This window comes from Engraulis encrasicolus, chromosome 9 (assembly GCF_034702125.1).
Source record: "Engraulis encrasicolus isolate BLACKSEA-1 chromosome 9, IST_EnEncr_1.0, whole genome shotgun sequence".
NCBI lineage: Eukaryota > Metazoa > Chordata > Actinopteri > Clupeiformes > Engraulidae > Engraulis > Engraulis encrasicolus.
In genome coordinates, this window is record NC_085865.1 from 18,217,619 (window position 1) to 18,232,405 (window position 14,787).

Consider the following 14,787-nt stretch of genomic DNA (forward strand, 5'->3'; position numbering starts at 1 on the left):
GAATTGCCTAGGAACTATATGGCTTCAAGTCCACCATAGAGATCAATGGAAAAAGGCGCTCTACTTCCTTCTTCCGCCCAAAAATCGTCCCATGTCCCGCCCCCAGCCGTTGCTTCACAACACATCGAACATCCGCAGTCCAGTTATACTATACACGTCAGTGGCGGGATAGCCTATACATGGGTAACAGCACTGAGTCAAAACCTGGGGACACGACTAAAATGTGATATGTAACTAAAATAGAATTGATTTATTCTTTTAAAAATACAATTAAAAGTATAGATGGATTATATAGTCACATATAAAGCAAAAAAAAAACAGGTTTCGGAAGGATTTCTTTATCAGTATTTTGTGGTAAAGTGTTGCACTTCACTCTGGGGACACACGAGAAAGACTATAAAATAGGGTTTTGGATACATTTTTATCATATTTAAAAATAATGTATTTACAAACTTTTCAATGGATCATGTGTAGAAAAGTTTGCTTAATAATGGAATGTAATTTATTTTACTTTATTCATTGATTTTATACATTTTATTTGCTGGGGACACAAATGGCACTCTTTTGGCGGAATCACCCTAATAATAACTAGAAAAGTAGGCCTACTCCGAGAGCACATACCTCCGCCAAGGCATTGCATAATTAGATTAGATAAATTAGATTAGATAAAAAAAAATGTACTTTGCAAAATATAAATGACTATATTCCTGTGTCAAATTTCCAAAATGACACATTCATGTCAGTAAAGTCTTTCTTCGGGTTTCAGTGGACGCACACCGTTTGAGGTGCGTAGGCCTACGGCAGACAGACTCAACTTGAAAAAGAATGGTCGTCGCACACTCAGAACTTCATGCAGTTATAGGCCTAATAAGAATAAGAATAAGGTCTTATTACATATAACTGCATGAAGTTCTGAGTCTGCGACGACCATTCTTTTTCAAGTTGAGTTCAGTCATTTACAAAATCAACCTTGAAAGCTTGTGATCACGCGCTATTAGAACTGTAGCCCAATTAGTGAAGGGAATGTAAAGATTTTGACCAACAAAACTGAAACAACCACAGAAGGGTTAGGCCTATTTTTTATTTTTTTTGCCTACGATGGTTTATGCATCATTCTCATGGGCCACTGGTTGGTCTTGGCGCTGTCCGCTGAGCGTATTTCCTTCCCCACATTCCTCACGGAAAATCACTATTCACCACGGGCATTGCTGTCGGGCTTTATAGCATACCTGTCAACCATCCCTAATTTCCCGGGAAAATCCCTATTTTTGACTCATTTTCCGATTTCTTCCCGATTTGAAATGTTTCCCGGAAATATCCCGGATTTTTCACATTATCATAAAACACCGTTGGTCCTGTAGGCTATTTATAGGCTACCCATGGCCCTGTCCGACGAGCCACACCCCCGCTTGAAGAGAGATACAAAGGGTCTTGCTTATCAAGCTACCTGCCAGAAGACGGTATGCTAGACACCAAGAATTGAAGTTCCTTGAAAATACGAGCTGTCAACCTCGAGCTCCGTAGCGCTTGTGCGCCCACTCTTTTCCTCTAAAGGAAACCGTCAGAAACCGTCAGTTCATGCAACGCATAAAACAGCCTCGTAACAGCGAATCATGCGATCAACCTAGGCCTAATCACAACCTGTACCAGCACGAAGTTTTGCACGAACAGACAACTTGTGCGACAAAACAACAAGAAGAAACTCATTGCGCTCATTTCATTGTTTCATTGTTTTGTTTTCATTGCATTGTTTCTCCACGCTGTAAAACGTGTGCTGAGGGATTTTAGACAGAATCTGTCTTTGCACGGGCGCTGTTGTGAAAAGCAGAGCAGAACGCACCGTCCGACCTGTCTCTGTCATCCCGTTGACTGTCAAAATTTGGCCTTCAGAAATTTTCCCGAATTTTGGCTTAAAATATGGGAATTTTCCCGGATTTGGGGAGCTCAAAGTTGACAGGTAGCCTATGCTTTATAGTCAATCTCGCAACTGGGGTTAACTAAGTTTAGTGAAGGGGGTGTAATGCATTTGACCAGCATTGTGAACTTACACAGGCACAAATTCCATAGGCCTATTTTTTGGCGATGTTACCCAATTAATTCGACAGCATTGTCAACCAAAATTGTGAACCTAAACGATCTGCAGGGGTGGTCACTGTCCTTCTCGCAACAGCAATGATAACATAGCCTATTAGGGCACACATCACAATTCCATGTTTTTGGCAGCGGTGGAAATTAATTTGACAGGATTGTTTGCTGCCTGCGGATGAAACACTTGTTAGGTGAAATGCACTTGGTGTTGGAGCTGGCGGCAATGGAAAGAGTCTCCCTGTTCCTTATCGTTGCTGAGAGCACCTTGTGGCAGGCATTAGGCTATTATTATTGTTGTTGTTGTTGTTGTTGTTGTTGTTGTTGTTGTTGTTATTATTATTATTATTAGGCTATTATAGGCCTATCTTAGCAGTGGGGCTTCAAAAATAATATTACATAGGCCTATCGGAAAATAGATGATATAGCCTAGCCTAATTTTTAGGCCTATAATCGTCATATCGATAGAGGAAAAAGCCCAATTCTTAATAATTTATTAATCTAATCTTGCGGTAATAACCTACTCTATTCATGTTCGTAGTAAGGGTGCTAAGTAACCTACTAGTGGGCTCCAAAACGCATGGGGGCCTTCTCACATTTTTAAAGGCGTGAATGATGAGGATGCACGTTCGCGCGCACACAGGAACGCTGACAGATAGATGCAGACAAAGATGGCGGCCGACAACAACACTGATGCGCAGGCTGAGAAAGACACGACTGTTAATGAGAAACGATGTAATGAATCATGCGAGGAGGCTCAGACCCTGGTCGCAAGCACAAAAGCAAAGGACTCCAAACTGACTCTTTACCACTGGACGCAGTCCTTCAATTCACAAAAGGTAGGTGCAATAAGATTTCAGCACCACGCCTGTGTGGATAGGGCTCCGGTTTCGTCGGTTAGTTGCATAGCCTACACTCCTCAAACGAGGGCTGTATTTATGTGAATTATAAATGCAAATGAAAACGTTTTTATTACAGATAATGCGCAATACCAAAGTACATTTCGTCGGTGCATTCTGCCACGATGTTGTAGGCTACTTACACAGTTATACATTTGTAGACAGAACACGCAAAGTCTCGTTGACCTTTAACAGCGCATGCACTTTCTGTCAATAACAAACCCGTACTCTGGTAGATAGGCTACTGCGTCTAAATCACGTCAACAATGAGCATGTAAACATGGCTAGATGTGTTTTATGCAGGTAAGATTGGCTATTGCAGAGAAGGGTTTGGAGTGTGAAGAATACGACGTTAGCCTGCCCCTCAGTGAGCACAACGAGCCTTGGTTTATGAAGCTCAATCCTGCAGGAGAGGTCCCAGTGTTGGTGCACAACGACAATGTTATTAGCGATCCGACCCAAATACTGGACTATCTTGAGCAGAACTTCAAAGATGGTAAGCCTTTGGGAGTACAACAATCTCATTCACACCAAATGCACGTTGACACACTGTACTGTGAACATCATAGTAGCCCTGATGTATATTGTGTATGGCGGCCTACATGTATATTATAATGTGACCTTGATGTAATCATTATGATAGCAGTCGATGTTTCAGTATGCTTTTTATCATTCTCTATTATGATTATTATTTTATGTTATTGTTTTACATTTATTTAATTTTGCTGTGTTTATTTTCACCTAATACATAAAGCCATTTTAAGTTCAGCATGCCTGATGCTGTCCAGTGAAATCAGTGAAGCCCTGAATTGGTAAGTGTGCATAGCCTAGTACATGCAAATTGCTTAATGCGGGCTTAATGTTGTCTTATTCCCCTATTTCCATACATTATTTTGTTTTAGTTCATGTCATTTTTAAACTAATATCACATATGAAAGGATTCTGTCCAAAAGCATCTAGGGACACAATCCTCAGTAGCTACCATGTCTTGATGGAGACGTTGTTATAAATGCCCTGATTGTTTTTTCGTAATTAGCAAATACTCCCAAGCTGATCCCTGAGGAGGGCAGCATGTACTACACGCGGGTGCAGCACTACAGAGAGCTGCTCGACTCCCTGCAGATGGACGCCTACACCCATGGCTGCATCCTCCACCCCGAGATCACCGTGGACTCCCACATCCCAGCTTATGCCACCACCAGGATCCGAGGTACTAGTATAGTGTGGCAAACTCTCAGGTTTAAGTGATGCTGCTGATAGGTTGGAGTGAGGGGTCTGCACACTTTAAATGGTCGAAACGTAATCCTGACATGGAATAAAACATCAAAGAACAAGTCCGACATGCGTCGAAAGATGTGTCTGTCTATTCACTCCCGCCTTGTGGACACAGGACACCGACCGACAGACTGATGAAAGGATGTATACCCTCTTATAGAGATGCTAGAACGCATCTAAAAAAAAAGGTTTTAAGTGTGCAGACTCATCACTCCAAGCTTTCAGTCAGCCTTTGTCCTACACCTTTTCCTGGGATGTGCACAATCTTCACCCTCAAATAAGTAATGCCGCTCGACATTAACCTGGCTCTCATGACTGTAAAGCTCTGCGAGCGTTTGTGTGACCAACTGGCTTTGTAAACAGAGTTCTGACAGGGGCAGTGTTACAGAGGCCAACTAGCAGAGTGTTGACAAGCACAGGCAAGCCTCTCTTGTTCATGGCTATGCCATAACATAACAGTCAATGTGTAGTTGAAGGTCAGGAAGGGAAGTGTGTGTGTGTGTGTGTGTGTGTGTGTGTGTGTGTGTGTGTGTGTGTGTGTGTGTGTGTGTGTGTGTGTGTGTGTGTGTGTGTGTGTGTGTGTGTGTGTGTTTGCCTACTGGATTCAGTAGCTAAGAGCTATACCAACCATACAGTACGTAGATTCCACTGAATATTCATTATTAGCACACTTACTGTACTGTACTGTGCTGTGCTGTAATGTAGGTAACTTCACCCTAAATTGATACCACAGGGGGGAAAAGAGAGAGAACAGATTACATTAAATGGTTAATCCTAATGTTTTAAACACACACAAGCTCAATTAACACTTCCCTTGTGAAGGGTCTTTGAACAGTACTTAACTTATTTTTATTCTCTTTCAAATGTAAGAAATAGAGAGGGCTCAGAAGTATTTTCTCCAGGGAGACGGGTTGCATCTGGTTATTCCTTTAAAACTGCTTTGAAGGGAAAACGTATTCGATCTCTTTTTCAGTTAACTCATTATTCTTTTCTTTGGACCCAGCACGTTCCTTCCCAACACACATAAAACATCTCTTGTCTATGGGAGGTCAGGTATTATTCTTTGCTTTTGGGTGGAATGGATGACTGAATGTGTCTTATAATCCTCCTCTTTGGTCTCACCACTGTGTGTGTGTGTGTGTGTGTGTGTGTGTGTGTGTGTGTGTGTGCGTGCGTGCGCGTGTATGCATGTATGCAGCCCAGATTGGAAACACAGAGTCGGAGCTGAAGAAATTAGCAGCAGAGAATCCAGACCTGAAAGATGCCTACATCGCTAAAAACAGGCGCATAAAGGTAAGAGACATTCATTGTTTGTAGTTCTGAGCGTCTTACGATCCTAATCGTAAGGTGAGGTAAGGTATGGCAAGGTAAGGCATCCTTGTAGCTCTTTGAGTGCCGTGGACTTGAAAACGAGTCTTTTCAGAATGTGTGTCAAAGTGCCAAAGACTTGATATCAAGTAATTTGCATTTTTTTATGGGGGTGGGGCCTAACACGTTGATCTGGTATGTTCGTTGTTCACATGGACAAAGACCTCAATTTTTTATTGCTCTTGAAAAAATACTCAAATGTTGAAAAAAGCCTGACAACCCCCCGGTCTGAATTTGAAAATGGCCGGCACTGAATGAGTTAATTCATTTAAAGTATAAGTTCAGTAATGCTCAAAAATGCTCACCGGACGTGGTATTCAGCTAACCTGAGTTGCGCTATCTGGCTGCGTTTCGCCAAAACTACACGTGAGGGCATGAAGTGAAGAAACTCAGAAGTGCTCAGGAATTGTTGGAGAAAAAAAAGGGAGTCCACTCTTCTTGTGAAAAAATATTTAAAAGCCTTTATTTAAACATGGCTATTCATTTAAAAACATAAGGGCAGAGACCCACCCGTAGCGGCGCAGAGCCTTCTTCAGGGTACTGCTCAATAGGATTTCCTAATGATATACACCTGCCGAGCACAGGTAATGAGTCACATGAATCCTTTCCCAGGTAAACATTACATGCAAGAGCCACTAGGTGGCCACACAGGTGTCACAAGCCAGTGAATGGCCAGGTAGAGACAAAAACAAAAAAAATACAAACAAAAGAACATACACAAAGAGCCACTAGGTGGCAACAGACTTAAATCAGGACAGCCATCAATACTAGCAAATAAGTACACGTGGGGGCGTTCCGTTTGCCTCACGCAAATATCTGAGGACCATGAAAATCAGAATCGTTTCTAAACGAATGAGCCAATAAGGATGAGTGGGATTTTCCATTAATTTGGCGGCATTATGGCTCTTCTTCCATCTGTCATTCTCAGCTGCGTCATGGGTTGAGTTCAATGTAAGTGGCTGAAGTGGCATGTGGAGATGAGGACATATTGTTATTCCAATCACATGCAAGGATTTTTAATAATGAACATCATTCGAGAACGTATTGGTTGAGGGGGATACCCAGATGGTATCGAGAAGGCGAGGGTGAGACACACAAGCTGGTGAGAGTCAAACATACAAGCTGGTGAGAGTCAAACATACAAGCTGGTGAGAGTCAGGGGTCTGTTTCTCGAAAGCGTCTTTGCTATCGTCGTTAGCAAAGTCCTTCGTACGAGCGACTCAACTCTCTCTCGACACTGACGCTCACCACCAAATCCAAGGGAACGGTAAGGTCTTAAGACGGTTAGCAACGACAAGAATCGAGAAACGGACCCCAGGTTAGTATTCAGCATCACTTAAGGCATTGCAGATTTTTTTAATCTGAATGCTTTAATTCCCAGTGCTGAATATTACATATGAATATCAAGAATGTCAAGTGTTTATCTCAACATTGTTTAACGACTAATTTCTGCTTTCTACTGCAGTCAAAGTTGTTTGATCATGACAACATGAAGTACCTGAAGAAGCTGTTGGATGAGCTGGAGAACGTGATGGACCAGGTGGAGACCGAACTCCAGCGGAGGGTGGAGGAAACACCAGGTGAGAATGGAAGGCACCCAACCATTCCAAAACATCAAGGTATCCTCTTACTATAGATGGGCCCGGCGACGGGCCTATTCACTCTTCTACATCTTATCAACATATTAGAATTAAAAGATTGGTCATTACAATTATAGTGACAGTAAGGTTATAACATATAATAGGCTCTGGGCTAAGCGGTTAATTTTTCACCTATCACAAGTCAACTGATGTTTAAGACTTAAGAGCAATTAAAAACTGTATACATACTACTACTACGGCCTTTGTGCTGAAAAGCACACACCTCACTTCCAACCCGAAAGGGATATCACAACACAAACTTGCCACAAGTAAATCTGATATACGTACAATGGACATCAGTGGACATGATCACATTTGTATTGACAGTTGGCACTATGGGATGAACAACATTCAAAGTGTGTGTGTGTGTGTGTGTGCGTGGGAGGGGGCAAATTTTCATGACTTCATGACAGTGTGGCACTCACTTTGAGAGCTCCTTAGTTGACCTACGTACACCTCTGTTGGTGTTATGATCATTGATGGTCTCAGTACAAGAACACATTTTGCAGAACTGAACCTTACCCTCTCTGCTGTGTGTTTGTTGTGTGCCCCAGAGGAAGGGAGCCAGGTGTGGCTGTGTGGCGACTTCTTCAGCATGGCCGACGTGTCCCTGGCCGTCACCCTGCACCGCCTCAAGTTCCTGGGGCTCTCGCGACGCTTCTGGGGCAGCGGCCGTCGGGCCAACGTGGAGACCTACTACGATCGCGTGCTGGAGAGGCCGGCCTTCCGCAGAGTTCTGGGCATGGTCAACAACATCCTGATCTCCGCCGTCCTGCCCACGGCCTTCCGCGTGGCCCGCAAGAGGGCACCGTCCTTCGTGGGCACGGCGCTACTGGTTGGCATCGTGGGTGGTGCCAGTTACTTGGCTTTCCTCTACTTTAAGAGGAGACTAACTACTTTGAGTTGAAGATGGGTTGCTGCCTCCGCCAACCCTCCTGCGTCCTTCTAAGGCACCTTGTGTCTTGGTTGTTTTTCCACCTTCCAAACTCCAAATGCAGAAGTTGCGTTGCTATAGTTGCACAAGAAGTACTTTTCAGTAGCCTTAAGTCTAATGGAAACAATCGGAGAGTGAGAAGAGTGAGACACGCTGCCATTGTTCTGTGTGTGTGTGTGTGTGTGTGTGTGTGTGTGTGTGTGTGTGTATGTGTGAGAGAGAGAGAGAGAGAGAGAGAGAGAGAGAGAGAGAGAGAGAGAGAGAGAGAGAGAGAGAGAGAGAGAGTGTGAGTGAGTGAATGTTGTTTAGCTTACCGTTTTCAAAGATGCTTCATTAATGCTGTGCAATGCTTCATTGATGCTGTGCAATATGATGGTCAGGTCTTATGCATGTTCACCAACTATGACTCAGTTCTGTCGTACTTTTCAAGGAGCCATAAGCTGGGTGGAAAGCAGTAAGGAATAGTATACTGTACTGTAGGATTACAGTAGGTTTTCACAAAATCTACCGTCTGTTTGATTAGGATGTTTTTAAAGGGACACTGTGTGAGATTTTTAGTTGTTTATTTCCAGAATTCATGCTGCCCATTCACTAATGTTACCTTTTTCATGAATACTTACCACCACCATCAAATTCAAAGTATTCATTATGACTGGAAAAATTGCACTTTTCATACATGAAAAGGGGGATCGTCTCCATGGTCCGCCATTTTGATTTTCCAGAAATAGCCATTTTAAGCTGCAAAAATGACTGTACTTGGGCCAAACTAATAAATATTACTTTATTACTTAGTAACCTTTCATGAAAAGGTCAAATTTGGCAATAGGCAACACAGTTTCAATGAGCAGCATAGTTGCAGTACCGTTTTTGACCATTTCCTGCACAGTGTCCCTTTAAGAGCAGGTATTTCAACTTGTTAGTCATAAGGACCTACTGGGTTATACACTACACACTGTCTAGCTTTAAATATAAATATAATATAATAGATAAATAATTAATAGTTTCATTTACTTACGTACTTAGTGTTTGTTCTTTTGTTTTGTCTCTTCAAGAGACTCTCTTGTGTCTATGATCTGAATGTACTACACAGTCTATCACTGTCAGCTAAACAAAGATTACTGACCTTATAAAGCAAAGTGAATAAACTTTATTTGGGGGAAACAATTTCCATGCATTTTCTATTCATGGTTTGGACATCATGATCTGATAACAATAACATACAAATCAAAGCATCGAGTGTGTTGGAATTGCAAGGGTGTATGTATTAGGTGGGATACTCATGAACGGCCATCCGGGTACTTTGCTCTTAAATTTGCGTTACGCCCCTTTATGGGTGAAAACAAACCGAATGTCTCATTGACTTACATGCTACATCGGCTAGTCTAAATGAACACATTCCATGCTTCAGCCACGGCTATTTGGCAATATTATTTGAACAGCCGGCAACACAATGCGTTTTCGGCACGTTGCGCGTGAACAACGCTAGTCTAGAGGTCCGTATCTTTCGTTTATTAAACCCCAACATCGCCAATTGACTTGCATGGGTTGCTTTCCCCCACAAATGGGCGTAACGCACATGGAAAACGTCACGCCGTTCATGAGTATACATTGATCACATTTTATAGAACAAAGTCAACAGACCTACATCGCGTACCAACCCTCCAAAAGCAAACCAATTTCCGACCGACTGGTATCGTGGCATATCGACTCACGGCATGCAACTCAAATACCATGAATTAATTCATAGCTGGAGTGCCTTTTACATGTCAAGTGTAGAATCCTTCTCCTGTGCCCAAGTTGGACTGACTGGCAAACGGCTAGTTCACATGTACTGCAGCAGTATATTTAAGGGGTCATGAACACCAACATTCAACTAAATATGATTTCCTGTTTATGATTAACCCTCTGAGGTCCGAGTGCCCTTCAGAGGGCAATGTGTCTCCAAAAACAAATCTGTAACTCTGTGAGTTTTTGTCATTGAAACATATAAGTCACACCATTAGAAACCTCATATATATATGAAATGAAAATACTTGAACATGTTAGGGTGGTACAAGCAGCCTAAAAGCCTCTGAAAAGCCTTAGACCTCAGAGGGTTAATGACGTGTTGAATGTTAGGGGATTTAACAGTAGTGTTGATAGATAGAAGTTCAAAAGTTGTGCATCACATACAGTAATTGGCCGCGGGGTTTATAAAATGTCTACGGCTATAAACTAATTCATGCTGCTTTCTTGCTGGTATAGTGTGTCACGATGAGCAGGGCCATTTCCCTGATCCAAAATCATGAAAGTCTGCTACTCTAATTTGAACGCTATGCTCTGACAGTGGCAGTCAGTAGCATTCTAGTCTATTCCTCTCTAGAGGTCGCATTAATGCAACTATTGTCAGTTGTCAACAATTATGCATTTACAATTATGGCACACTTGATTGAAGTACAAGGTAAAATTCATAATGTGATTTATTGCTAATATGAAGCGTATTTATATCTGTTTCTTCATTACTTAATGTATATGTTTATTGTTATATTTATGACAAGGAAACATTTCTCAGCACAATTTTCAGTATTCAGTTTACTGTGTTTCAGTGCAAAGCTTGGCTGGGGCCTGGATAAGTCTGCTGTCCGTCTGTCTGTCACAGTTAGGCCAACATCTCCAAGCCAGACCTCACAGGGTCCTGCAGGAGTCTTTTCCTTGTTTCATGCAAATAAGAGAAGCGCCAACACAATCCGACTATGGCCAGCTATGATGGACTCCATCAAGCCCAACAAAAATAAGCTGGGAAAGAAAGCACTCTCATTGTAATGACAGCCACTGTCTGCACGAACCGCAAATGTCATTAAAATCCTCTAACTGCAGTCCTGTGCTGCTGGTCCTGCTGTTGCCCACCACACAGCAAGAAACATTGACTTTGGCATTACTAGTGCGTATAGATTTTCAGTGAAAATAGGTGAAGGAAAGGTACGTTCTAAACCACTCCACCAGATGGCAGTATTGAGCTATTTAAAAGTTCTCATGATTGCACTCTGCAAGAAGTTGGACATTCCAGAGCCGATCAGCAGCAGACAGACTCTCTCCACTACTCCCCCACTCAGGAGTCTGTATTTGGGTTGCAATGGCAGTGGTCAGATACTATGGCTGCCTGTGGGTATTTCAGGTGAAGATTGCTAATGGATAGGGGAAACGGTATGGTGTAGTGGGATATGGTTTTGAAAGGGTGGGGCTTGCCCGTTGTGTGCCGGGGCAATTATGGTAATTGTGTTTCTTGTGGGATTGAAACACAGTAAAAGAAACCGAGTGGCCAACACTGGGTCAGGCAGCTGACAAAATAAACTGCAACGCTTGGAACTGTGCACCATCCCGTATTGATTGGATTTGACAGTTTGCTATTCGGTTGTTTAAAATTCAACAGGTGTTTCACTGTGATTAGATGACGCTGGTCTACCCATCACATGGAATACACAAGCATGTTGATTTTCCATTGCACACTCCTTGAATCCAAATCATTTTTATCAGCATCTGGTATGGATTGGAGATGTAATTATATATTGTGTAGTGCTAGAATTTGGTTCTGCGGAGTATCAAAATATTTTGAAGTCTCGCTATGCAAGAAGTTTCCACTTCGACCTGCCTTCACACCCGCCTTAAGCACAAAGCACATTAGGGCACTCAGACAAACATCGACCCCTGCCACAAAACAAGTAATTCAATCAATTTGACAGTTGGAATCACAACAATGGCTGACAAAAACACAAGTGCAAGAGTCTCGCCTAGTAGATGAAGGAAAAGGCCGGTTTTAAATATTTCTGAATGAATGGCCCATTCCATAGGCAAACCATACTGATGCATTCAGTCAATATGAAGACACATGAAATGAACGAAGCTTTGCAAAGTTTCCTTTGTGAATCTAACAAAAACTGCATTTCAAACATATACAGTAGGACTAATGAAAACATGGTTGAAGAGGCTTCTTTTTTCCCTTACACAGACACAGGACCCTTACTCAGCCTCAAGCTTCAGGTTGTTTTAAATGAACAACTCTGATTTTCTGTGCAGTGATGTGTCAGATATTGCTGGCTCAGGACGCCCCTTTCCACTGGTGATTCTTCCAGCCCGGTGAGTGCAGGTAGACGGACACAGCGGATTGCTGTCCTGTGCTGCCCTGTAAAGACAAAGAGCAGTATGTATGCCAACATTGAAACTACGAAAAATGCCTTTGTATTAGGTTGGATATTGTAGTTACTGCAAATATGACAATGCAATATCTCTAAAACGGGACACATTTCAACCATAAGGCTTTGACACAAGATTAAGGAGGTGTAATGAAGACCTTTCTCTGTCTTTACGCCATTTAGAGTAGTGTTTCTCAACGGGGGCGGTACAGCCCCCCAGGGGGCATTTGGGAGATCTAGGTGGGTGTTGGGAAGGATAAAGCTGAGAGGGCGCGGTGCTTAGTTACCATTGGGGGCATAAGTCCATGTAATTTTTAATACTAAGGGGGGAGGTCAATGGGGCGTTGTGAGGCTTGTGATGAGACCAAGGGGGCTTTTTTTTTTTCCAAAAAAGGTTGAGAACCACTGATTTAGAGTGTAAAGTTTGACGAAATATACAGTTACTGCACTTTGCCTTCGTAGGGTAGTGTGGCGGTGCAGTGGTGGGCTTTAAAGCGCTCGTCCTGTTTATCTCTGGGTTGGGGCCAGGGACCCGCCGCAGCCCCGCACACCACAGGCATGGAGGTGGAAGAGGGAAGAGAGAGTAGAGAAGAGAATGGCTGGCTGGATGGATGGATGGATGGATGGATGGCTGGACGGACGGAGGAGAGATAGAGTTACAGCGCTAGTGTTTAGCAGATGCTTTCCTCCCCAAGGCAGCCTACAGCAATATACAAAAGTGTGTAACTACATCTAGAGCAAAACTGCAGGGAAAATGCAAAGTTGCCTAAGTTGAGAAGCACAATAGAAACGATATCGGCTTTGTAATATATTTGGATGTATAACTCAAACTTAGGTTCAAGTGAAAGTTAAACGTGGGGGAGGGGGGGGATCATGCATGACACTTGAGATGTGACATGACACTTAAGTAAACATATAATCAACCAAATACAGAACATGAACCAAAACTGCCAAAAAAGAAGAGCTGGAAACTCCTCAGATGAGGCAGCAGGTTAAAATCATAACTGCTGCATGGCCCCTCGTCCTGCACAAAGGTAAACACAGGCCCCGGCCCACGCAGGCCTGGCCCAAGCAGGAGTGACAGGAGTGGGCTGTGCTCCCAGTTCAGTCCCTGAGTGGGAGGGCCGCACGGAAACTTCCATGATATTTTTTTTCACACGTGCACCTCAGTGCCTCGGGAGAGCAGGAAGAGATGCCGAGTGGGCAGTGGGTTTCCACGGCAACCTGTGATTTACACGTCTAAGCGTTTAACAAGATACGCGCAACTATTAGTCTCGAGATGACAGCTGGCCAGTAAAGCAGGCAAATGAACATCGCAACTTATGAATAATTTCTCATCCAGGGACTGTTTCTTTTACTCACGAATGCCAAGCACAAGAAGAGGACCTCTGTGGATAGATTGGGGAATTGAATAACGCTCGCACAATGACACGGCCCATGCACAAAATGAGAAAAAACCCCAATTGCTTTTATCGACCCATCAAAGAGGAGCATGGCATTATATAACAGGTCGCAAATAGATTTTCCCTTGCACTCCTCTCCCGTCTCTTTCCATAATCTCCATGGTGATGGTGTGGTGCTGGTGTCAAAGAGGTGTGGTTGCATAACTCCCTGCAGAACTTCAGGCACAGACAGACAGTTGTGAGTGATGTCAGGCATTTCACATTGATTTAACTTTTTTGAATGGTTTGTCTGGCCTGGGCTGTGGCAACGGGTGCATGTTGGCTCAAAGCAGAGAGAGAGAGAGAGAAAGAGAGAGACAGAGAGAGAGAGAGCGAGAGAGAGCGTGAAGACTAGAGAATATGGTTTTTAGATTGTCACATTTGGCGGGTGTGTTGGAAGACTCCCTTCTTGGAAAAGGAGACACTGAACTGCTTTTTAAAAAGCTCTGGCCTGGCCCCCGCCCAGCCTCATCATCCTTTGCGAGCTTCTCAGAATCAGAGAGGGGAGCCGTTTCCAGCAAGTCACCGATGGCAGTGCCCCTTTTCAAAGGCCACTTTATGGTATTTGCTGATTTGACTGGCAGCCATTGCAGCTGTTGACTTCTAGTGTTAACATTGGACTCCCCCACCTCCCACCCCCCGGTGAGTTTGCACATCGCGGCTTTATGGTGAAATCTGTTGCCATCGTCCAGCCACACGCACACACATGCACACGCACATTCATACACACACACACACACACACATAGACACACGCGCGAATGCAAGCACGCACACGCACACACACGCACAGACACACACACAGACACACACACACACACACACACAAACAACCTGCTCTCTGGTGTTTAAACAAGTGCTGCAGCAGCCAACAGCACAAGCCAGCTTAGGGGGGGACCGTCAAAGACGTCTGCAGCGAACATTTCAGACTGTAAAATCTCTGCGGGATTTCACAGTGTTGGGCCAAGTCAAACAC

At 43.4% G+C, this 14,787-nt stretch overlaps 1 protein-coding gene across 1 annotated transcript; it reads left to right on the plus strand.

The window, feature by feature from the left end:
* Positions 1-2,756: 2,756 nt before the first annotated feature.
* Positions 2,757-9,353, plus strand: gdap1 (ganglioside induced differentiation associated protein 1). Its single transcript, XM_063206107.1, has 6 exons — positions 2,757-2,924; positions 3,288-3,480; positions 4,021-4,194; positions 5,458-5,552; positions 7,093-7,207; positions 7,822-9,353. Exons 1-6 carry the CDS (start codon positions 2,757-2,759, stop codon positions 8,172-8,174), a joined length of 1,098 nt encoding a protein of 365 aa, XP_063062177.1. The 3' UTR covers positions 8,175-9,353.
* The last annotated feature ends 5,434 nt before the right edge of the window (positions 9,354-14,787 follow it).